At 43.7% G+C, this 17,369-nt stretch overlaps 2 protein-coding genes across 3 annotated transcripts in view; one reads left to right on the top strand and one right to left on the bottom strand.

Annotated features, from left to right (window-relative positions):
* The first annotated feature begins 414 nt into the window (after window positions 1-414).
* Window positions 415-6,448, top strand: nrbf2b (nuclear receptor binding factor 2b). Its single transcript, XM_080872793.1, has 4 exons — window positions 415-628; window positions 1,981-2,065; window positions 2,620-2,660; window positions 4,052-6,448. Exons 1-4 carry the CDS (start codon window positions 536-538, stop codon window positions 4,751-4,753), a joined length of 921 nt encoding a protein of 306 aa, XP_080728919.1. The 5' UTR covers window positions 415-535; the 3' UTR covers window positions 4,754-6,448.
* A 6,108-nt stretch (window positions 6,449-12,556) lies between these two features.
* Window positions 12,557-17,369, bottom strand: part of reep3b (receptor accessory protein 3b) — a 34,480-nt gene continuing 29,667 nt past the window's right edge. For both annotated transcript variants that reach the window (XM_080872615.1, XM_080872614.1), the window contains 2 exons: window positions 14,522-14,655; window positions 12,557-14,414 (listed from right to left, as the gene is read on the bottom strand). In XM_080872615.1, coding sequence (XP_080728741.1) covers window positions 14,343-14,414; window positions 14,522-14,655 — 206 coding nt within the window. In that variant the 3' untranslated portion in view covers window positions 12,557-14,342. The remainder of the gene's footprint in view (window positions 14,415-14,521; window positions 14,656-17,369) is intronic.

The following is a 17,369-nucleotide window of genomic DNA, read 5'->3' as shown; positions in this document are numbered from 1 at the left end:
AAATACATCTACAGAGAATCCATTAAGTAGTAAGTAGTTTTGAACAGCATGCAGGGCAGGAACCCAAAGCAGGAGATCATATAGGACTGACCCATACACTACACCCATTAACACCCCGTCTTTACTCTATTATGACAGAAAGTGTTAAAAATGCAATAAGTGCGAGTGGGGAGAGATTTAGTAGCGTGATTGAAAGGATCGTAATCAGAACTTTACATGTTAGAGGAAGCACCACAGATTATGTTATTATTACAGGAGCATCTTTGAACTACAGGATTGAGAATACAGCTCGTTTCCTCTGCTAATCTGTCCACACGCCAGTGCAGGCGGTGATGCTGCTGCATGCTTTACCGACGCCGTTAAAATAATTAACAGAAGAAGAAGAAAGCCGACCCAGCACCACAGTTGACCAATCAAGATGCAAGCTAGCTGTGATGTCACGACGCTGCTGTGGCTGTGCAGCGAGGCGACTCGTGCTTCCTTTACAGTAATTTTCTTGTAATTATTTTATTCGAGCTTTTGAATCTCAGTGCGAATGACAGTCAGTGAGGGACAGAGGCGCGTTTCATGTAGTGTAAGCCGTCGAAGGATCGACTCCATGGAGGTCGTGGACAGCCCGCTCAACCTTGTAAGTTTGATGTTGCAATAAGAGGCTATCTTTACAGCAGCTAGGAGCTAGCGGCTAGCCGCTTTGTTGTTAGCTTTGCTGCTGTTGTGCTGCGACCCATTTGCTTCGTAAGTCAGATGTTGGAGCAGAGACTGGCGTTACTCTCAAGGCGTAAAGTCGGGAAAAACAAGAATATATGGATCTGTTTTACTCGTTAGCAGAGCCATTCAGGCATCACTAGCAACATAGCGCAATGCTTTTATGCCTCATAACACACCGCTGCAGTCCGTTCACGAACAGAGGCTAACCAGCGCTCTGCGCATGGTTTATTTAGTCGGTGACAAATACACAACCGTGGCCGAACAGACCGGCACGGTTGGGTTGCTGTTTACACTCATTGGTGGAGCTACTTCGACTTTCTGAGTTGGAAATCCAATTTATGGGAACGTTTCAGTTACCTCGGAAATCAGAACCAGAGCCGCGTCATCCCCATTCACTCCAACGGAACGTTTCGTTTTTTACAGCAATGGCGGATCATGCAATAGTTAGCAATATACGCTAACCGCACCATAGAGATGCAGAAGTGAAAGAGAAGATGTTTAAAAAATAAAGTGCACCCAGGTCAAATTTACTCGTGGGGCACAAATCATCAGGAGATGTAGGTGCTGTATGTACACAAAGGATATATATCAGGATACTGAAGCAGTGGACAGAGCCTGGTCAGTTTCCTTCGTATGGTTTATGTAGTGAGTCACAAATACAATAGTGGGATTACAGATTAAAATCTTTACCTTCATTGTCACGATCCTTGTTTGTTAACTTAAGGTTCTTGTGGCTTCTCCGACTTTCCAAGTATAAATTGGTTGAGGAGGCGTTCCAGATGAAAACGGCACCTTCTGACGTCAGCTGGATGCTGACTCTGGCCCGCTTGTCAGCATTTAGCAGACACATCCATGTCAGCAATGCACAGTCAGGGTTTTAGATGATTGATCAGGAGCATGTCTGCGACACATGAAACCCTTCTCCATTTGATCTTAATATTTCCTCCTAACTTAGCTACAGCTCTGAAACTCGGTCATCCAGGATTACAGTAGAACTACCAGCTAGTGTAACATGTCAAGAACAAAAAACACAGTAAATCACATAAAATCCAATTTATCGGATCTGAAGACTTAAAGTCTTCAGATTCTATCGGATCATCAGTCTCATTTTCATAGCATTAATGTTCATGTATGACAAGAAGTTTTCTTACAGTAAAGAGGGGAAGCTAGTCTCTGTTTCGTATTTTTGCTTCATATATTATCCCTGGTTTCATTCCACCACCTCTTTAACATTCTCGTAACACATTGCATTCCCTGTCTTACGTTCTTCAGGCTCACCAGCAGTGCAGACAGGCTGACCGTTTGGTAGCTGCTGGGAAGTATGAAGAGGCCATCTCCTGCCATGGAAAAGCAGCAGGTAGTCTCAGTTTCACACACACACTCCTTACAGTCTTCTTCGACCACAGTCTTTCTCCTTACAGTCCTGCCATGTAGTGCATTGCTCCTCTGTAGATGCTCTGCAGAGCGGAGGTCGTTCACTGAATGTGCTTTGGACTCTTTCTGGACTTGATCTGCTTTTATGCAGAATCAGGAAGTAACCAAACAACGAGTAGAACGTTACAGTGCTGACTCTCCTCACATAAGCAAACTGCATTTCACTTCCTATATACTTTTATGTTGTAGCCATGGTAACATCTTATAAGAAAGCGTCTGAGGAAGGGTGGTGTTGTTGGGTTTGGGGTTTTTTACTACATCCACTTCACTCCAATCCAGCGCAACAAATACTGTCCCTGTCTTATTGTGATGACCATACATTAAACTGATGTTTAATCCAATATACTGTGTGTGTGTTAGGTGTGTATTCTGTCTCATCTCTCTCTCTCTCTCTCTCTCTCTCACACACACACACACACACACACACACACACACACACACACACACACACACACACACACACTGTCTCACTACCAGATTTTCTGACTGAGGCAATGAAGGCACCCGTGTGTGAGCAGGTGAGACACTCAGTTTTATCTTTTTATCTCTCTGTGTTTGATCAGTGATGGAGTGAAACATATTCTCTGTCATGTAAACATGCTGATTCAGATTCACACACAGTTCTAACACCACCTGTAGCATGCTGTAGATCATCTAGACCAGCGGTCCCCAACCTCTGGGCCGCGGACCGGTCCGTGAGTCGTTTGGTACCGGGCAGCGAGAGTTGAGGCTCGGGTGTGAAATTTATGGTTTTCAGGGTTTTTATCGTTAACTCTGTTTCCCCGGGTCTTTTCCCGTGTTGTAGTTGTGTCTTATTTTGAAAGAAATATTTACATGTTACCATAGCGACCAGAGAGCATTAAGGGGCAGAGAGGAGGATGTTACTCTCAATGTTGTTGGCGCATTTCAGGAGGACGCTGCTAAAAAAGTTACACAATTACACAGTGAATTCATGTTTATTATTATATTTACCAAATACCAGTTTTTGTCTCGGTCGTGTCATTTTATTTTGTTCTATTTATCCGCGACACCTTGAAGGCCGATGAGTGAAAATATTGTCTGACATTAAACCGGTCTGTGGCCCAAAAAAGGTTGGGGACCGCTGACGTAGACCCCAGAGGAAAACTGAAGCCATGACAACTCAAGTTTGTTTGTTTTTTTTAAAGCAGCAGCTGAAGTTAAGGGTCACTTCCTCTAAAATGTCCATCTTATCATCAAAGAAAAATTTAAGGGGAAAATAAACTTAATGTAATGTTGAACATGTAACATCAGGAAGACAGCGAGACAGTGGGTGAGGTGTAAAAGCAGGAATGACAGACGGAGTTTCAGGCAGGAGTACATCAGTAGCTCTGATGGTCAGTGGTCATGTTGACAGTTGAAGAAGAGCAATGAAAATCAGTAGACGTGAGACAGAATGCATGTGTGAATGAGACGGGTGTAACCGCAGACCCTGTACATCACACTGCTGTGATGTATGGTTTGGAGACAGCAGCACAAACAAAAAGAGTTGAAGATGCTAAGACTTCTCATTAGGCCTGACCAGGACGGACAGGATTAGACATGAGGGTGTCAGAGGGGCAGAGCAGGACCACAGAGCAGATTCAGGGGTGTAGTGACAGAGGTGACCTGCACATGTCTGCTGTAAATAAAAACTACATTGACATGTGGTCTCCGTGGCCTCTTCTTGGTTGGATATGCTGAGGATTTTTTTTATTAGCACTACTACTGTTAATCAGTCTCTGTGCAAATCTCAATAAGTAGTAATCTGTAGTAGTCTTAAAAACAGACAAATCTTAAACGTAGGAAAGTCAGAAGTCACTCACCCACCTGCCTGATCGTCAGAGTTTCAGAGCTGATTGTTTGTGTATGTCTTGTATCAGGAGAGTGATTGTTTGTTCCTTGGCTGTAGGCTCGTTTGTCCATGGAGCTGCAGAGGGACAGTCACATTAAACAGCAACGGTTAATCCAAGAGCGCTGGAAGAGAGAAGCTCGGCGAGAGGCGGTTAAGACACAACTTGGTCTAGTGCAGGCTACCGGGCCAGGGTTCTTTTCAAAATCTCCGTCCACGGGCAGCAGCCGGCCCTATGCCTCTCCAGGCGCCTCAGCTGCAGAGCTTGGAAGCGTCGGGGAGAGGGAGTATGACACCTTACTATACCAGCTTCAGACTCGGCAGACTGGAGGAACACAGATTTTAACTCCAGTGTGTTCGGGATCTAAGACCACCAAAGATGACAAAACGCGCCTGGAAGAACAACAGACGACCATCGAGAACTTGCGACTCCTGGTTGACGGCCTGACGAACGAAAACCAGCAGCTGAGAGCCGAGAACGAGCGGCTACGACTGGAAAACATGAGGCTGCACTCGGAGGCAGCCGACTTTGTGGAGCGCTCCGAGCTCTGGGTGCTCCCACAAGCAGGTGGTCCTATGGGAACCGGAGTTGGACAGGGAGGGGAGAGTAAAAGGAAGGGAAAGGAGATCGCAATCCCTCAGCTGCCACCGTTGGAAATGCCAGCTCAGGAAGACCTGTGTCTGGATGACCTGCCTCCTCTGGAGCTGCCAGAGGACATCCAGAATGAACTGCAGGAGCTACTAGACAGGGATAAGCTGTAATAGAACACATCACACACACATACATGTGGTTCAACCAGTACGACTTTGAGTTCAGATGCCAAAACGTTATACAGTGAAAGCTACCGGCTCGACCCACGAGGCCTCTGCTCAGGTGGAATCAGACGACAAACGGGAACATCAGAGAGGGAGGAAGTGATAACGCTACTATCACTGGTGCAAGGCAGTCCAAGCCACAGATAAAGGAAACGTTCACTAATCTGTGAGAACAGCAGCGAGGCTGTGTGTCAGCATGACAGGAATACGGGCAAGGTTCAAGGTTTTCCCAAAACTTTCACTTATGTCTCAGACTTCTACTGTGTTATCACATGACCCAGATCTCATACAGCATTCAACGACAGCTTAGTTCTGTCAGCAGCAGATCAGCTGATGTTTCCCACAGATTTAGACTTTATTTAAGGTGTTGTGGAAGCGGGGGTGTGTGCAAGTGTGTGCATTATTATGAAAGGACACACACACACACAGCTTTCCTACAAGAGTTATGACATAATTCTGTGTATGTGTGCTTTGTGGCTCCAAACTCAGCTGTTCTCAGAATAACTGGTCCTGCGGATGAACTCCGTCCTGGACGTTTTGTTCCAGGTGTTCGGCACCGCAGGCCTGAGCTGGATTTTAAGTGACATGAGAGGTAAAGACTGAGTGTCGATTGTCTGGATGAACTGCTCCTAAAATTCTTTTGTATCCACACAGATGCATTCAGATCATGTGTAACTTAATTATAAGAAAGCATACTGGTGTTAGGGAAAAGCTTGTAATAGACTCATTGATGTTTTTCTGAGCAGATACTTGAAGGCTTATAAAACAAACAAGCCTTCTGATGTTCTTCTTATTCCCCACCAGAAATGTAGAGACACACGGGTTATCAATGGGTGTCAGTGGGGATCAATAGGAATGAGGGCTGACGCGCACACAGTGTCATCAGCGAGCAGATATGTTGATCTATTCTGAAGAGTTGATACATTAAGGTTTCCAACAAACACCATGTGAATAATGACAGTGTTCTTCAAAGGTCAAAGGGCAGAGTCCATCAGATGCTTCACACAGTTCTTCAAAAACAAGTGTAGTTGTGGGTTGTTGTGTCTCAGGATCTTCATGTCTGTACTGTTTATGATGTTGACGTCATTCATCGTGTCTTGTTGACTCTGCTAACAAACTGTAGTCTGCATTTTATTTCCTGTTTTGAAACCAAGTAATTATTCATTAATGGAAATGTTTAGTCCTGAGCGTTTGCAGTACCATATCATCTGGTGGTCACGCATACATTAAACTACAGTGTGCTCTAATGGTAACATCAGCTGTGTTTACTGTAGACCACATGTGAATACAGTCAGAATACTTGACTTCTTGGACGGGTGCATCTCAGCAGGCCTGGTTTCCAACACACAAAGAGCATGAAGGCAGCAGAGCACTCAGCTCAAATAAACTCATCTTGACTGGGGTGAGCAGACGGTGACGGGCTGACTCTGTGTCAAGCCCCAAAGTTAAGCCTCACCAGTATCCAAATAGCAGAGGCATGAAAGGCTGCTCACCCTCCTTATAGCTGTGGCAGGGTAAAACTATTGTTTGAGGCCAGTGAACATGCTTTCTAAGATAAGATAACCTTTATTAGTCCCACACGTGGGAAATTTGTTTTCTAATGTGGGTAGCTGGGCATTGTAACGTGAGTCTAAGGGGAAAGAGTCTCTCTTGGCGCGAGCTTCAAGTGGCCGGTGGAGGAACTACAATTTATGTCAGTTACACGTTTTTAGTCCCAAATGTGGCAGTTTGTACATTACCTGCAAAGCCAAAAGAAGCACCTTCGGTAATCTGAAGCTCTCTTAAATGTTTGGCTCACAGTCATCCCAGGATGTGACTTTGTGAATTTCTTTTTGTTTGGATGCCTCAAATAACTGAAGATATTTTGATCCACATCATAAAATCTGATCACAAACATCCATGATAACAGAAGGAGCAGAATGCAGCATAAACTGCAGGCAGGGCACGTTTATATTATCATAGGCCGTCAGTGAACATCCAGCGAGGCTAGTCCAGCTTAATCACAAAGCCATCCCTTTAAAAGATTCTTATTGATGGATCATTGACGTCCCGACACTCACCGGCTCCTGAACTGAAGCTGTGGTGCAGCTTTAACCGAGCTGAGCAAGCGTTTAGTCCAGCATGTCTACGAGCAAAGCTGATCGTTTATGTCGGCACAACAGAATAAAGAGGACTCGAGGCAACTTGTTTACTGTGTTGCTTGCAGTCTAATGCATGCAGCACGTGCAGCACGTGCATGCATACTATCACATATTTCGAGGCACTTGTACAAACTCGTGTATTCACTTAAGAGAGTGCATTTCCTTCCTGGATCCACTATGATGAAGATGAAGACGTGGCTACACACAGGACACTTTGCTGCATTTCCCAGCTATGCAAAACTCATTCATTGTAAGCCACGTGTTTGGCTTAGCTGGCCTTTAAATCGATGGTGATGTGAACAGTTGTACAAAATGATGTTCTGTTTTTGAATAAAGCTAACTGACTGTCAGTCTCAGAGTGTCATTTGGACTTCATGTTATTCATGTGTTTTTGAAATGAGCTTTACAGAAGCTGCTTTATCATTCTCACAGGGCATGAATGCAGCATGACAAACCTGCCAGATGGTCAGCTATCAGAATCACAGCGGCTGAAAAAGCTTCAAGTTGTCTTGTTTTTGGACAAGTTTTTGACTCATTGACTGAAAGCAGCAGCTCTAAAACCACCTCAGTTCTTCCAAATGCCCAAGCGCTTAACTAAGGCCCACACATCTGTGTCCCAGCTCGCCACTTGTGGCCGGTTGGATCAGAGATTTGTTAAAACACCACTGAAGACATTCTTACTGCTGATGCTTCACTTTAAGGGTTTCACTTGCAAACCACCTAGAGCTGTCGAAGCAACTACAGGGAAATGTCAAGTAGTATTTGAGCAGTTCAGTAAGCACTGGTTCTGAGAATGGGCCACCAATATAGGTAAGTTAGTTGAGCAGGTGGCTCATATGCTGCTACTACAGAGGCCTGGGACCACACTGGGCCATTTTCAAATCAAATCACTTTTTATTGTCACATCACATGTGCAGGCACACTGGCACAGCACATGCGAGTGAAATTCTTGTGTGCGAGCCCCACAAGCAACAGAGATGTGCAAACACAACAACACAAACGAGCAAAATACAAGAATGGCCAACCTGAACCTAATAAATATATGTACAATATATAATAGTGTATGCATTTCTGGATGTGTATACTAAATATTTTCCTACGTGTGTGTGTGTGTGTGTGTGTGTGTGTATACACATTTTTACAAATTAAATAGTAAAAAAATAAAATAATAATAATAATAATAAAATATACAGAGTTGAATATGTGCAAAACAGTGGCGTTACTGTACAGTATGGAGTGCATAATGTTGAAGTTCCAGTAGTGAAGCTGAGGTGTCTATGACGTGTTCAGCAGTCTGATGGCCTGATGGAAAAAGCTGTCTCTCAGTCTGCTGGTACGGGACCGGATGCTGCAGAACCTCCTTCCTGATGGAAGCAGTCTGAACAGTTTATGGCTGGGGTGACTGTTTTTCCTGCAAGTCATTAAGCCCATCTATAAAGGCTTAAAGCCAGAAATAAAAATCTTATTTTAAATCTGGCTGATCTCCTTTTCAAGATCAGTGAACAGAAGCACATCTTCTAGAGCTCTGTGTGTAATCTCATTTGGTTCCATTGTTCTTGCAGCTTTGTAACTGATGTCATAAGGAGGCAGTTCTGGAGTGTCGTCCAGGTGCTGCATGCTCGCTGCATGCTCAATCATCCAGGTAAGTAAATCCTAAAAGACTGATTCTGTTCATCTGGACGTTTTCAATGACAGAAATGTTTCGTCACTCATCCAAGTGACTTCTCTGGCTTTTCAACCCCAAAACACGCTGCACCAAAAGCTGGTCCACCCCAAGGATCGGGTCCCCGACACAGACAGAGTAACATAGTGTACGCTGTTAAGTGCCAGGATTTATACATCGGGGAAACCAAACAACCTCTGGCTAAGAGGACGGCACAACACAGCAGAGCCACCTCGTCAGGCCAGGACTCTGCAGCCTATTTACACCTACAGGCCAGTGGACACTCGTTCAGTGATGAGGATGTAACATCCTGGACAGGGAGGGACGCTGGTTTTAGGGCGGAGTCAAGGAGGGAAAGACCATCTCTGAATGGAGGAGGGGGCCTGAGGGTACATCTGTCACCATCTTACAATGCTGTGATTGCAGACATTCCCCAACTCTCTGCGAATGGGACTCATGGCCATTGATCAGTGGTTGTTGATCAATGGTCATCAATTTGCATGATTAAGATTAAGGACCTGACCTCCCAGCCCATTGTTCCATCAGTGGGCTGGTTTCAGTCATTATGCAAATGTCCTGTTTATAAGATTGGAACCTGCAGTCAGCTGAGACTGAAGACGTCACCTGATGATGAAAGTTTCTCCCTCTGAAAACGTCCAGATGAACAGAATCAGCCTTTGGGATCAGACTCTTGGCTTTACTGCTGTCAGTGACGGGCAGTGTTCTTATATTGACAGAACCACATTCATGTGCTGTTGTCAGATTCATCTTAGCCCTATACAAACTCTGTACTGTGTGATTTGCACACACTTCTAATTGCTGTTGGTGTGAACTCTGAGCAGAGCAGCTCTGGCAAAACGGGTTTTTCTGGCAAAGGGAGAAGTCCAAAAGCTGCTCTGTGGGCGGCTTCAAGCATCAGCTTCTACGTAGTTTATTACAGTTTTTCTCAGTTGCTTTGGTGCATTTCTCACAACCGAATTAAACTTTGCACAATAGTCAGTTCAACCTCCACAACATGTAGTCGTTTTGGCACAACCTTGTGGCAGTTTCATGTTCATTTCGTCCAAAGGCAAATGCCTTTGGACATGAAGCAGTTGAATAAGTACAAATATCTAAAGAATGGTCACTTTTGACTTGCTGTTCATCACTATCTCCTTGCTTTGATCATGAATGTCACAATTATTTATACTTGTGCCGGCTGAATAGTCATTGTCCTTACAACTAATAGTCTTCATTTCATTGCTTGTGTCAGTGCACTCAAAATTGTTGAACATCTTGTCAAACAATTTGTACACCCATTTTGAAAACCCTATTTTTAAGGAGTTTCCATGAAAATCTCCATAAATTACTTTTCTCAGGTGAACCTTATCTCACACTAGTGAATATTGGTGTGTGTTACTCTTACTTGCAACCAATGAAAAGCCTCTTCTACCCAGTCACAGGTGAATCGCGTTACAGGATCCCCTACTCTACAAGTATATATATAATGTAAACCAACAGACAGGATTGGCATGAGGTGCATACTGAATCTACAAAACTGCAGAACATGGAACGTCAGCCTTGTGGAAGAGGGGTGAGGATCGGTGGAGGACGAGGACAAAACCGGGCAAGAAGAGGCCAACCACATAGACACGTCCCTGACGAAATCAGGGCAACACTTGTGGGTCATGTGATAAACCATGGCCTCACAATGGCCGAGGCTGGTCGAAGGGTGCAGCCAAATGTTGGGAGAACTACTGTAAGTTCCATTATTCAGACATTTCGTCGGGAAAACAGGTGAGCATACTGTAATGTAGTTATTCAGCACAAACTAATTTGCTCTGCACTTTCATAGTCATACAGGAGATTTGCATTAGGACATGACCTTATAGATCTTTACATATAGACGTACTGTAACTGAAGCGCAGACTTGGTGTGGCATAGTGTGCTGTGGTACAATACAGTAATGCTGTAAAGAAAGGAGTTTAGAATGATAGTCCTGTAACCATTACTGTAAGCGTGTTTGCGTTTAAAGGACTGCTAGACAACCTAGAAGAGGTGGACGAGGTCCACTTTTGACTCCGCAGCAAGAGGAAAGAATTTGTGCAATGGTGGCTGCAAACAACGCTTTGAGACTGAGAGAAATACAAAGAGCTGTCGTAGAAGATGACACCATCTTTGGAAATATTCAGTCAATATCAATGCCCACCATAGACGGAGTCCTCAGACGGAATGAAATGTCCATGAAGCAATTGTGCAAAGTACCATTTGAACGGAACAGTGAAGGAGCTCCGTCACCAGTATGTACAGGTAAAACATGTTTGCATATGTACCTCTGTTTACTGTAAAAGTTTAGGCCATGTACTGCACTTACATTTATGCATGTTACTGTAATCCTATTCACAGTTCAAACTGTACAATCTGTTGTGCCAAATGCACCATTACAGACTTTTTTTATTCTCATCCTTTGGATAGCGTATCCTGGAATTGGAGGCCAGGGAACCCCTGCACACGTTTGTATATCTTGACGAAGCGGGATTCAATCTCACAAAAGGCAGACGGCGTGGACGAAAGAGCCACCATTGATGTCCCAGGCCAACGAGGAGGAAATATTACAATGTGTGCAGCAATCTCAGAAAATGGCGTTCACACCCATATTCCTCACATTGGTGCATACAATACACAACACCTGTTGGCTTTTCTGGACGCTCTTTATCGGGCCCTAATCCCACAAAATGAAAGGGATGATCCTGGTGACAATCGGACAATGTATGCAGTGGTTTGGGATAATGTTAGCTTCCATCACTCTGCTGTAGTCGGGCAGTGGTTTGCAGCACACGACAGGATGCTTATGGAGTTTCTTCCTCCTTACAGTCCATTCCTAAATCCAATTGAGGAGTTTTTCTCTTCCTGGAGGTGGAGGGTATATGACAGGCATCCACGTACCCAAATGACCCTGCTAGCAGCTATGGATGCAGCTTGTGATGACATCACAGCAGAGTCCTGCAGAGGGTGGATTCGACACTCCAGAAGATGCTTTCATAGATGCATCGATAGAGCTGACATTCGCTGCGATGTTGATGCAAATATGTGGGCAGACAGACGGGAGCGTCTAGATATCAATGATTGATATGCAGCAGTGTCTGTTTTTCAGGTTTTTGTTTCATGACTACTGCAGTAAGGTTTACTGTCTAAGTGAGTTTATGTTTGCTGTAAAATGTTTGATTTGCTGTATTTCCCCAGTTGCACAAAGCTGTGAACAGTTTCAATTAAATATTATCAAGAGTGCAGAGGAAGTGTCTTGATTTTCCTTTACAATTTCTGGTTTTCAACATGCCGTGCATGCTGTCCAGACTTGACATGTCATTGGGAAGCACCTACAAAGAACTCCGTCACAATGAGAACATGTTCAAACCATTTGATTTTGTGAGCAAAGGTGCTGGTGTAGTGACTTGTAATTGTGACGCCCTGACACTTTGATATAAGTACTTGCTTTGGATGGATATATTTGTTTTGATGAAGTGACTCGCTTTTGCAAGTTATCCACCATGTTTTGCAGTTTGCACTAATTGTTTTGAGAAGAGCCTTAGTAGTGGTGCAGAGATCAATTCTGTTGTGAGAAATGCACCAAAGCAACTGAGAAAAACTGTAATAGTAGCAAATGAAAAATGATCTGTCCACACTTTGCTCCTGAAAAAGCCCGAGTGGCACCACACACTGAAATATGAATTATGACCATGGGCCAGAGTACTGTTACAGCGCCCAACACCACAGGAGTACAGTTCATACATTTGTATAATTTTGTAATAAAATGAATTGTCTGTTTCACCTGCGGTTCTTCTGTAATATTAACACTGTACAGTATTGTTTCATAGTCTCACACAAAGATTTTAACAGGAAATATGGGCGCTACATTAGATCCACTGCAAACTCTCAGAACTGAATAATAATGGACAGACCACAGGATCTGTTGGCCTGACTGCAGTCAGACAAACTTTCTTTTATTACACCTCCACACACCAGGTATCTTCCCCACAAAGGTCATACAGCCACAGTGCTTTGTGTGGATACATAAAGCTTTGGTATCATTAGTCAGTTACAATGGTTACATGGACCCGCTGATGTGAATACGTTTGGCTTGTTGTTGCATCAAAGCAAATAAAAACAGGCTGAAAATTCCTCTGCTTTAGGACGACCTGCTGAACCAGGAGCACGATGACACATCGACATCGTTTCTGCCAGAGAAACGCAGAAATCACAACGTCGCTCAACCAGCAGTGTGCGAGGAAACTAATGCTACGAGCAGCTGTTATCAGCATCCATCAGCCACCTCGTGCTCTGCATCCTCTCACAGCTAGTTACATTAAAATTGAGATGACAAGCAAGGACAGCATAAAGATAAAAAAGTATAAGAGGAGGTATATGTGCAAAACATGTGGTTGCATACAAAACACCTTTTGATCACCTCACAAAAAAAACACCATTCAGAAAGCAAAACTTGAGTAATAGCACAAAACACGACTTGAAATTTACAACCAGGGAGTGATCGGGACACAGTACAAAGTGCACCAATAAAAAACAGAAAATAATCATCAAGAGTGGGAGCTGCAGGCCTGCACAAGTGCTGACACTCTCTCTTATTCACGTTGTTTCCCCCCGACAGAAGAGTCTGAATATCAGCTCTGTCAGGCCTGCTCTCCTCAAATGTTCATGCTTTCACATTGCTCTCCACTGGTACTGTAAGTGGGTACCAATTAGGCCACAAGTCCAGACTCCAACAATAGTGGTACGAGCAGGTAAAACAGCTAAAAGGCAGCAAAAGCAGAACTAATGCCAAACTTTTCGAATAGAGTTTGAAGCTGAACTGCTAAATAAATCATAAAAACATATATAATAAAAACAACTTTGGTTATTCTAAATGCAAGTTCAACATTTTATATTCCACCACGAGAACAGTGATTTTTCACTCTGAGCTGAAAGTTGGAATGAAGTTCAATCCAAATCAGGATGATTTACTCCTGAATGCACTTAGTAACACAACTGTGTTGTTGTTGTGTAGCTGAATGTGCAGCTCGCTCATGTTTGCTAATAAGACAGACGTGTTATTAGACATTCGCCCTTCTTCTGCTGCTCTTACAACAACTGCCTGATAAAGCTTTAATTAAGATTTTTAACAAGCTATTTTAAAAGCAATGCAAATGTCTATGTAGAGTATGAGTGTTAGCCATTAGTGTCACGTGACTCCAGCCAAGCACACAATAGTTGAAGGTTCACTCAAACTTTGAGATTTTGGTCTTTTGCACAAGAAAAATCATTGATGCAAAAAGTTGACAATAGTGGAGAAACCAAAGCTTGTGCCTGTTGAGGGGTTACTGTTATGCTGTGATGCAACAGCATGAAAACTAGTGAAGCATGACTTTATGAACTCCTCACAGAGGACGCCTTAGGTGGCATGTGTCCTGTAAAATTACAAACAAATCAACAGCTCATCTAAAATCTAGACACACATAGAAACATGTCTACAATGCTAACGAAGAAAGAAACAAATCACACGTCCCACAACAAAGTCAGCCCGTGTTCGCTGAGAGCGAGCGCTCTTTGAGCCACTGCGTGTAATAAATATGTCAGCAGAAAGGTGATTGTCAAAGAGCTCAGCAGAGTGAAAAGTCAGAGCTAAAAACAAGCTGACAGTACCATCCACCAACCAGCAGCCTGCTCAGCTGTGTGTATGTATGTGACAGCAGTAATGTCTTCAGACTCCGTAGTTAACGGCGCTCAGCGCTGGTCTCTTCTTGCCTTTAATCTTCAGTGATCCGTAACGAGCCTGGTGACAACGTTTAAGAAAAACACTCAGAGATTCAGCACTACTGACTGTGGCAGAAGGATGTATCGACACACTAATGTGCGTACTCAGTGGAACAGAACACTCACGTCTTTGCGAACTCTGGATCGAGACAGTTTGACGCTCTGCGATCGCCTCAGTCCTTTCTGACTCACAGCCTCGTCTTCAGAGAAGGTTGGCTCGGCCTCTTCGTCCGTCCTTTCCTCCTGATCATAATAGTACTCTGGAGAACAGAAACACATACAGACGCGTCAGGAATCACCAAGACACACAATGTTTGCATCCATCTGTTCTCCTCCACTTAAGAGGTTCACCCTGCACAGGTGCCCAGTGCTAACACACAGAGATTAAGACGCTCACATTCACAGCTGTGACAGACTCAGAGTTGCATGTTTGGGACTCTGGGCGGAGCTGGAGTGCCCGGATTTGAACCCAGGACCTTCTTGCTGTGAGGCGTCCGTGCTGACCAACACGTCTGAGTTTCAACAATGATCACCAAATTCAACGTAAGACTTTTTATACTGTTCTTACTATTAAAAGGGCCCACAGTCAATAAGCACACTCAAACTGAAATATTCAGTACAGTAATATAAACAGGAAACAGAAGCACAAATCAAATACACAACGATACTAAAACAACAACGAGACACAAAACCATCACAAACTGGTGAGGTCCTGTGAGGACCAACAACAGGAAAACTGTAACACTGAAGAGTGTGAGCGATGACTGTGAGGCGCATGTGTCCCAGCAGAGGGCAGCACACACCAGAAGTGCCGCCTCTCTCTGGCTCCACTGTCATAAACACACAACAGCACAAGCTCATTATTAATAACATCTGCAGCTTCACTGCACTGAGCTTATCATTACGAGCTCGTGGACATCACATCATGGACAGGACTGCCTCACACTATCGCACTCTTGTATCCAGGGATAAATATCGATACATTGGAATATTGCGATGTTTCGTGTTACGATACTGAATCGATATTCAAAAGCAGTGTTATCGATTTTTTTATTGAGAATTTACTTGCATTTACTGTGTATTTCTTTTATGTGTAGCAATTCAAACTCCGGCCGCTAGTGTTTACCGCTTTCACTATGATGGAAAAACAAGGTCTCGCGATAACACTGGATGTGCCGTAGAAGCGTCTATTTTACCAAACCTAAGAAGTGGACCAGCGGACGTGTGGCAAACTGTGCTAGCTCACTGATGACAGAAGAGGAGAGGACACAGCAGCTTTCAAAGCAGATGTGTGGACTTCTTTTGGATTTAGGACAAAACAAGGCAGTAAAACTTTGACAAGAGCTACGAAGTCCGTAAAATCTGCACCGCCACAGTCAAATACTCAGGTAACACAAATTTACGAGTACCATAGCAACGTAGCATCAAATGCTAACCTTAAAACTACCAGCAACTGACTCGTGCAACAAAACCAGCGCAGTCGGTACTTGTTTCTATTTGCGCTGTCTGAGCGCAGTAGAGAATAAAGGATTCGGTGATATGATTACAACGCTGGAGCCCCGTTACACCGTTTCTCCGGACAACATATCGCAGACATCGCTCTCCAAAGTTGTACCAAGAAGTCACAGCGACAGTCCTGGACTCCCAGCTCAGCAGACAGCTGCTTGGACTTCGAGATCACAGCTCATCACATACTGATCCGTGGAACCTTCAGTCACAGACGAACAAACTCCTTTTCAGGTTGCACAAAAAGTGTTCCACTGGTGGACATGGCAGGGCTTCTTTTATTAGCACTTTATATTGTTTACTTGGATGAATTCTTCAAGCAATTTCATTTTTCATGTATAGTTGTTTATGTTAAGGTCACATAAAAGTGCTTCTTTTTGATGCTGCAGAGAGCAGTTTTTGGATTAGTATTTTAAAATGATAGTACTCACTAAGTAAGACCTCAGTGTTACATTGTTTACTTCTATCAGTAAAGTGGTTTTTGTTTATCTTCTGATAAGACATTTCTCCATTCATTTTGAACTTGGAGAGTGAAACGTATCCCTCTGTTTTAGTTAACAGCTCATTTAACACTTTGGACTGTTTACTGTGAGTTCTCATACAATCAACACAAACACAAATATCGTCTGGCTTTTAGTATCCCAATATATTGTATCGTGACACATATTGTATCGCCAGATTCTCGCCAATACACACTCCTACTTGTATCAACTGTATGCACTATACTTGAATATTAGTATGACGACAAAGTTGATTTGGACTGGATGAATGAATCGTTACCAAACACACTCACAATCAGTTACTAGCAGAAAGAAGAAACCACATCATGTGTTGTGACAGAGAACGACACTCACGACTGCACAGCACGGCTCCGGCGCTCGCACAGAAACATCCTGCAGAGCCTTCAGTTTTCAGGAACCAGCTTCCAGTTTGGATTCGGGAGACAGACACTATCTCTACTTTTAAAGCTTCAAACTTTCCTTTTTGCTAAAGCATATAGTTAGGGCTGGACCAGGTCACCCTGAATCCTCCCTTAGTTATGCTGCAATAGGTGTAGACTGCTGGGGATTCCCATGATGCACTGGGTGCATCATGGGAATCAAACACCCTAACCCTGTGGTCAGTGCAGATCCAGAACAGTGCACCATGCCTCAGCAGTGCTCTGATCTGTAGACTGTCCAGTGGAACATGTTCCCTGCTCTTCAATTAACTGACAGCAATTTTCATAGCAATGATGTCATCCTCAATTCTTCTTGTCGACCTTGTTGTTATTTCTATTGTGTTTTTGTGGCAAAGAACCACAGACAGTACAAACCGAGGCTGTGACTTCTGTAACCTGCATTCTTCCATAAAGACGATGGTTACACAAAGACTTCCAGTCATGAAGACGTCAGTGAGAAAAACCTGGCTTCTTATGGTCTCAGTCACTATTTTGGGTCATACACAGTTTGTGTACAGTTTACAGTCA

The sequence above is a fragment of the Rhamphochromis sp. 'chilingali' genome (assembly GCF_963969265.1).
Source record: "Rhamphochromis sp. 'chilingali' genome assembly, chromosome: 22".
In the NCBI taxonomy this organism is placed as follows: Eukaryota; Metazoa; Chordata; class Actinopteri; order Cichliformes; family Cichlidae; genus Rhamphochromis; species Rhamphochromis sp. 'chilingali'.
Note: the sequence above shows the minus strand (reverse complement) of the source record. Positions and strands in the feature narration are given on the sequence as shown.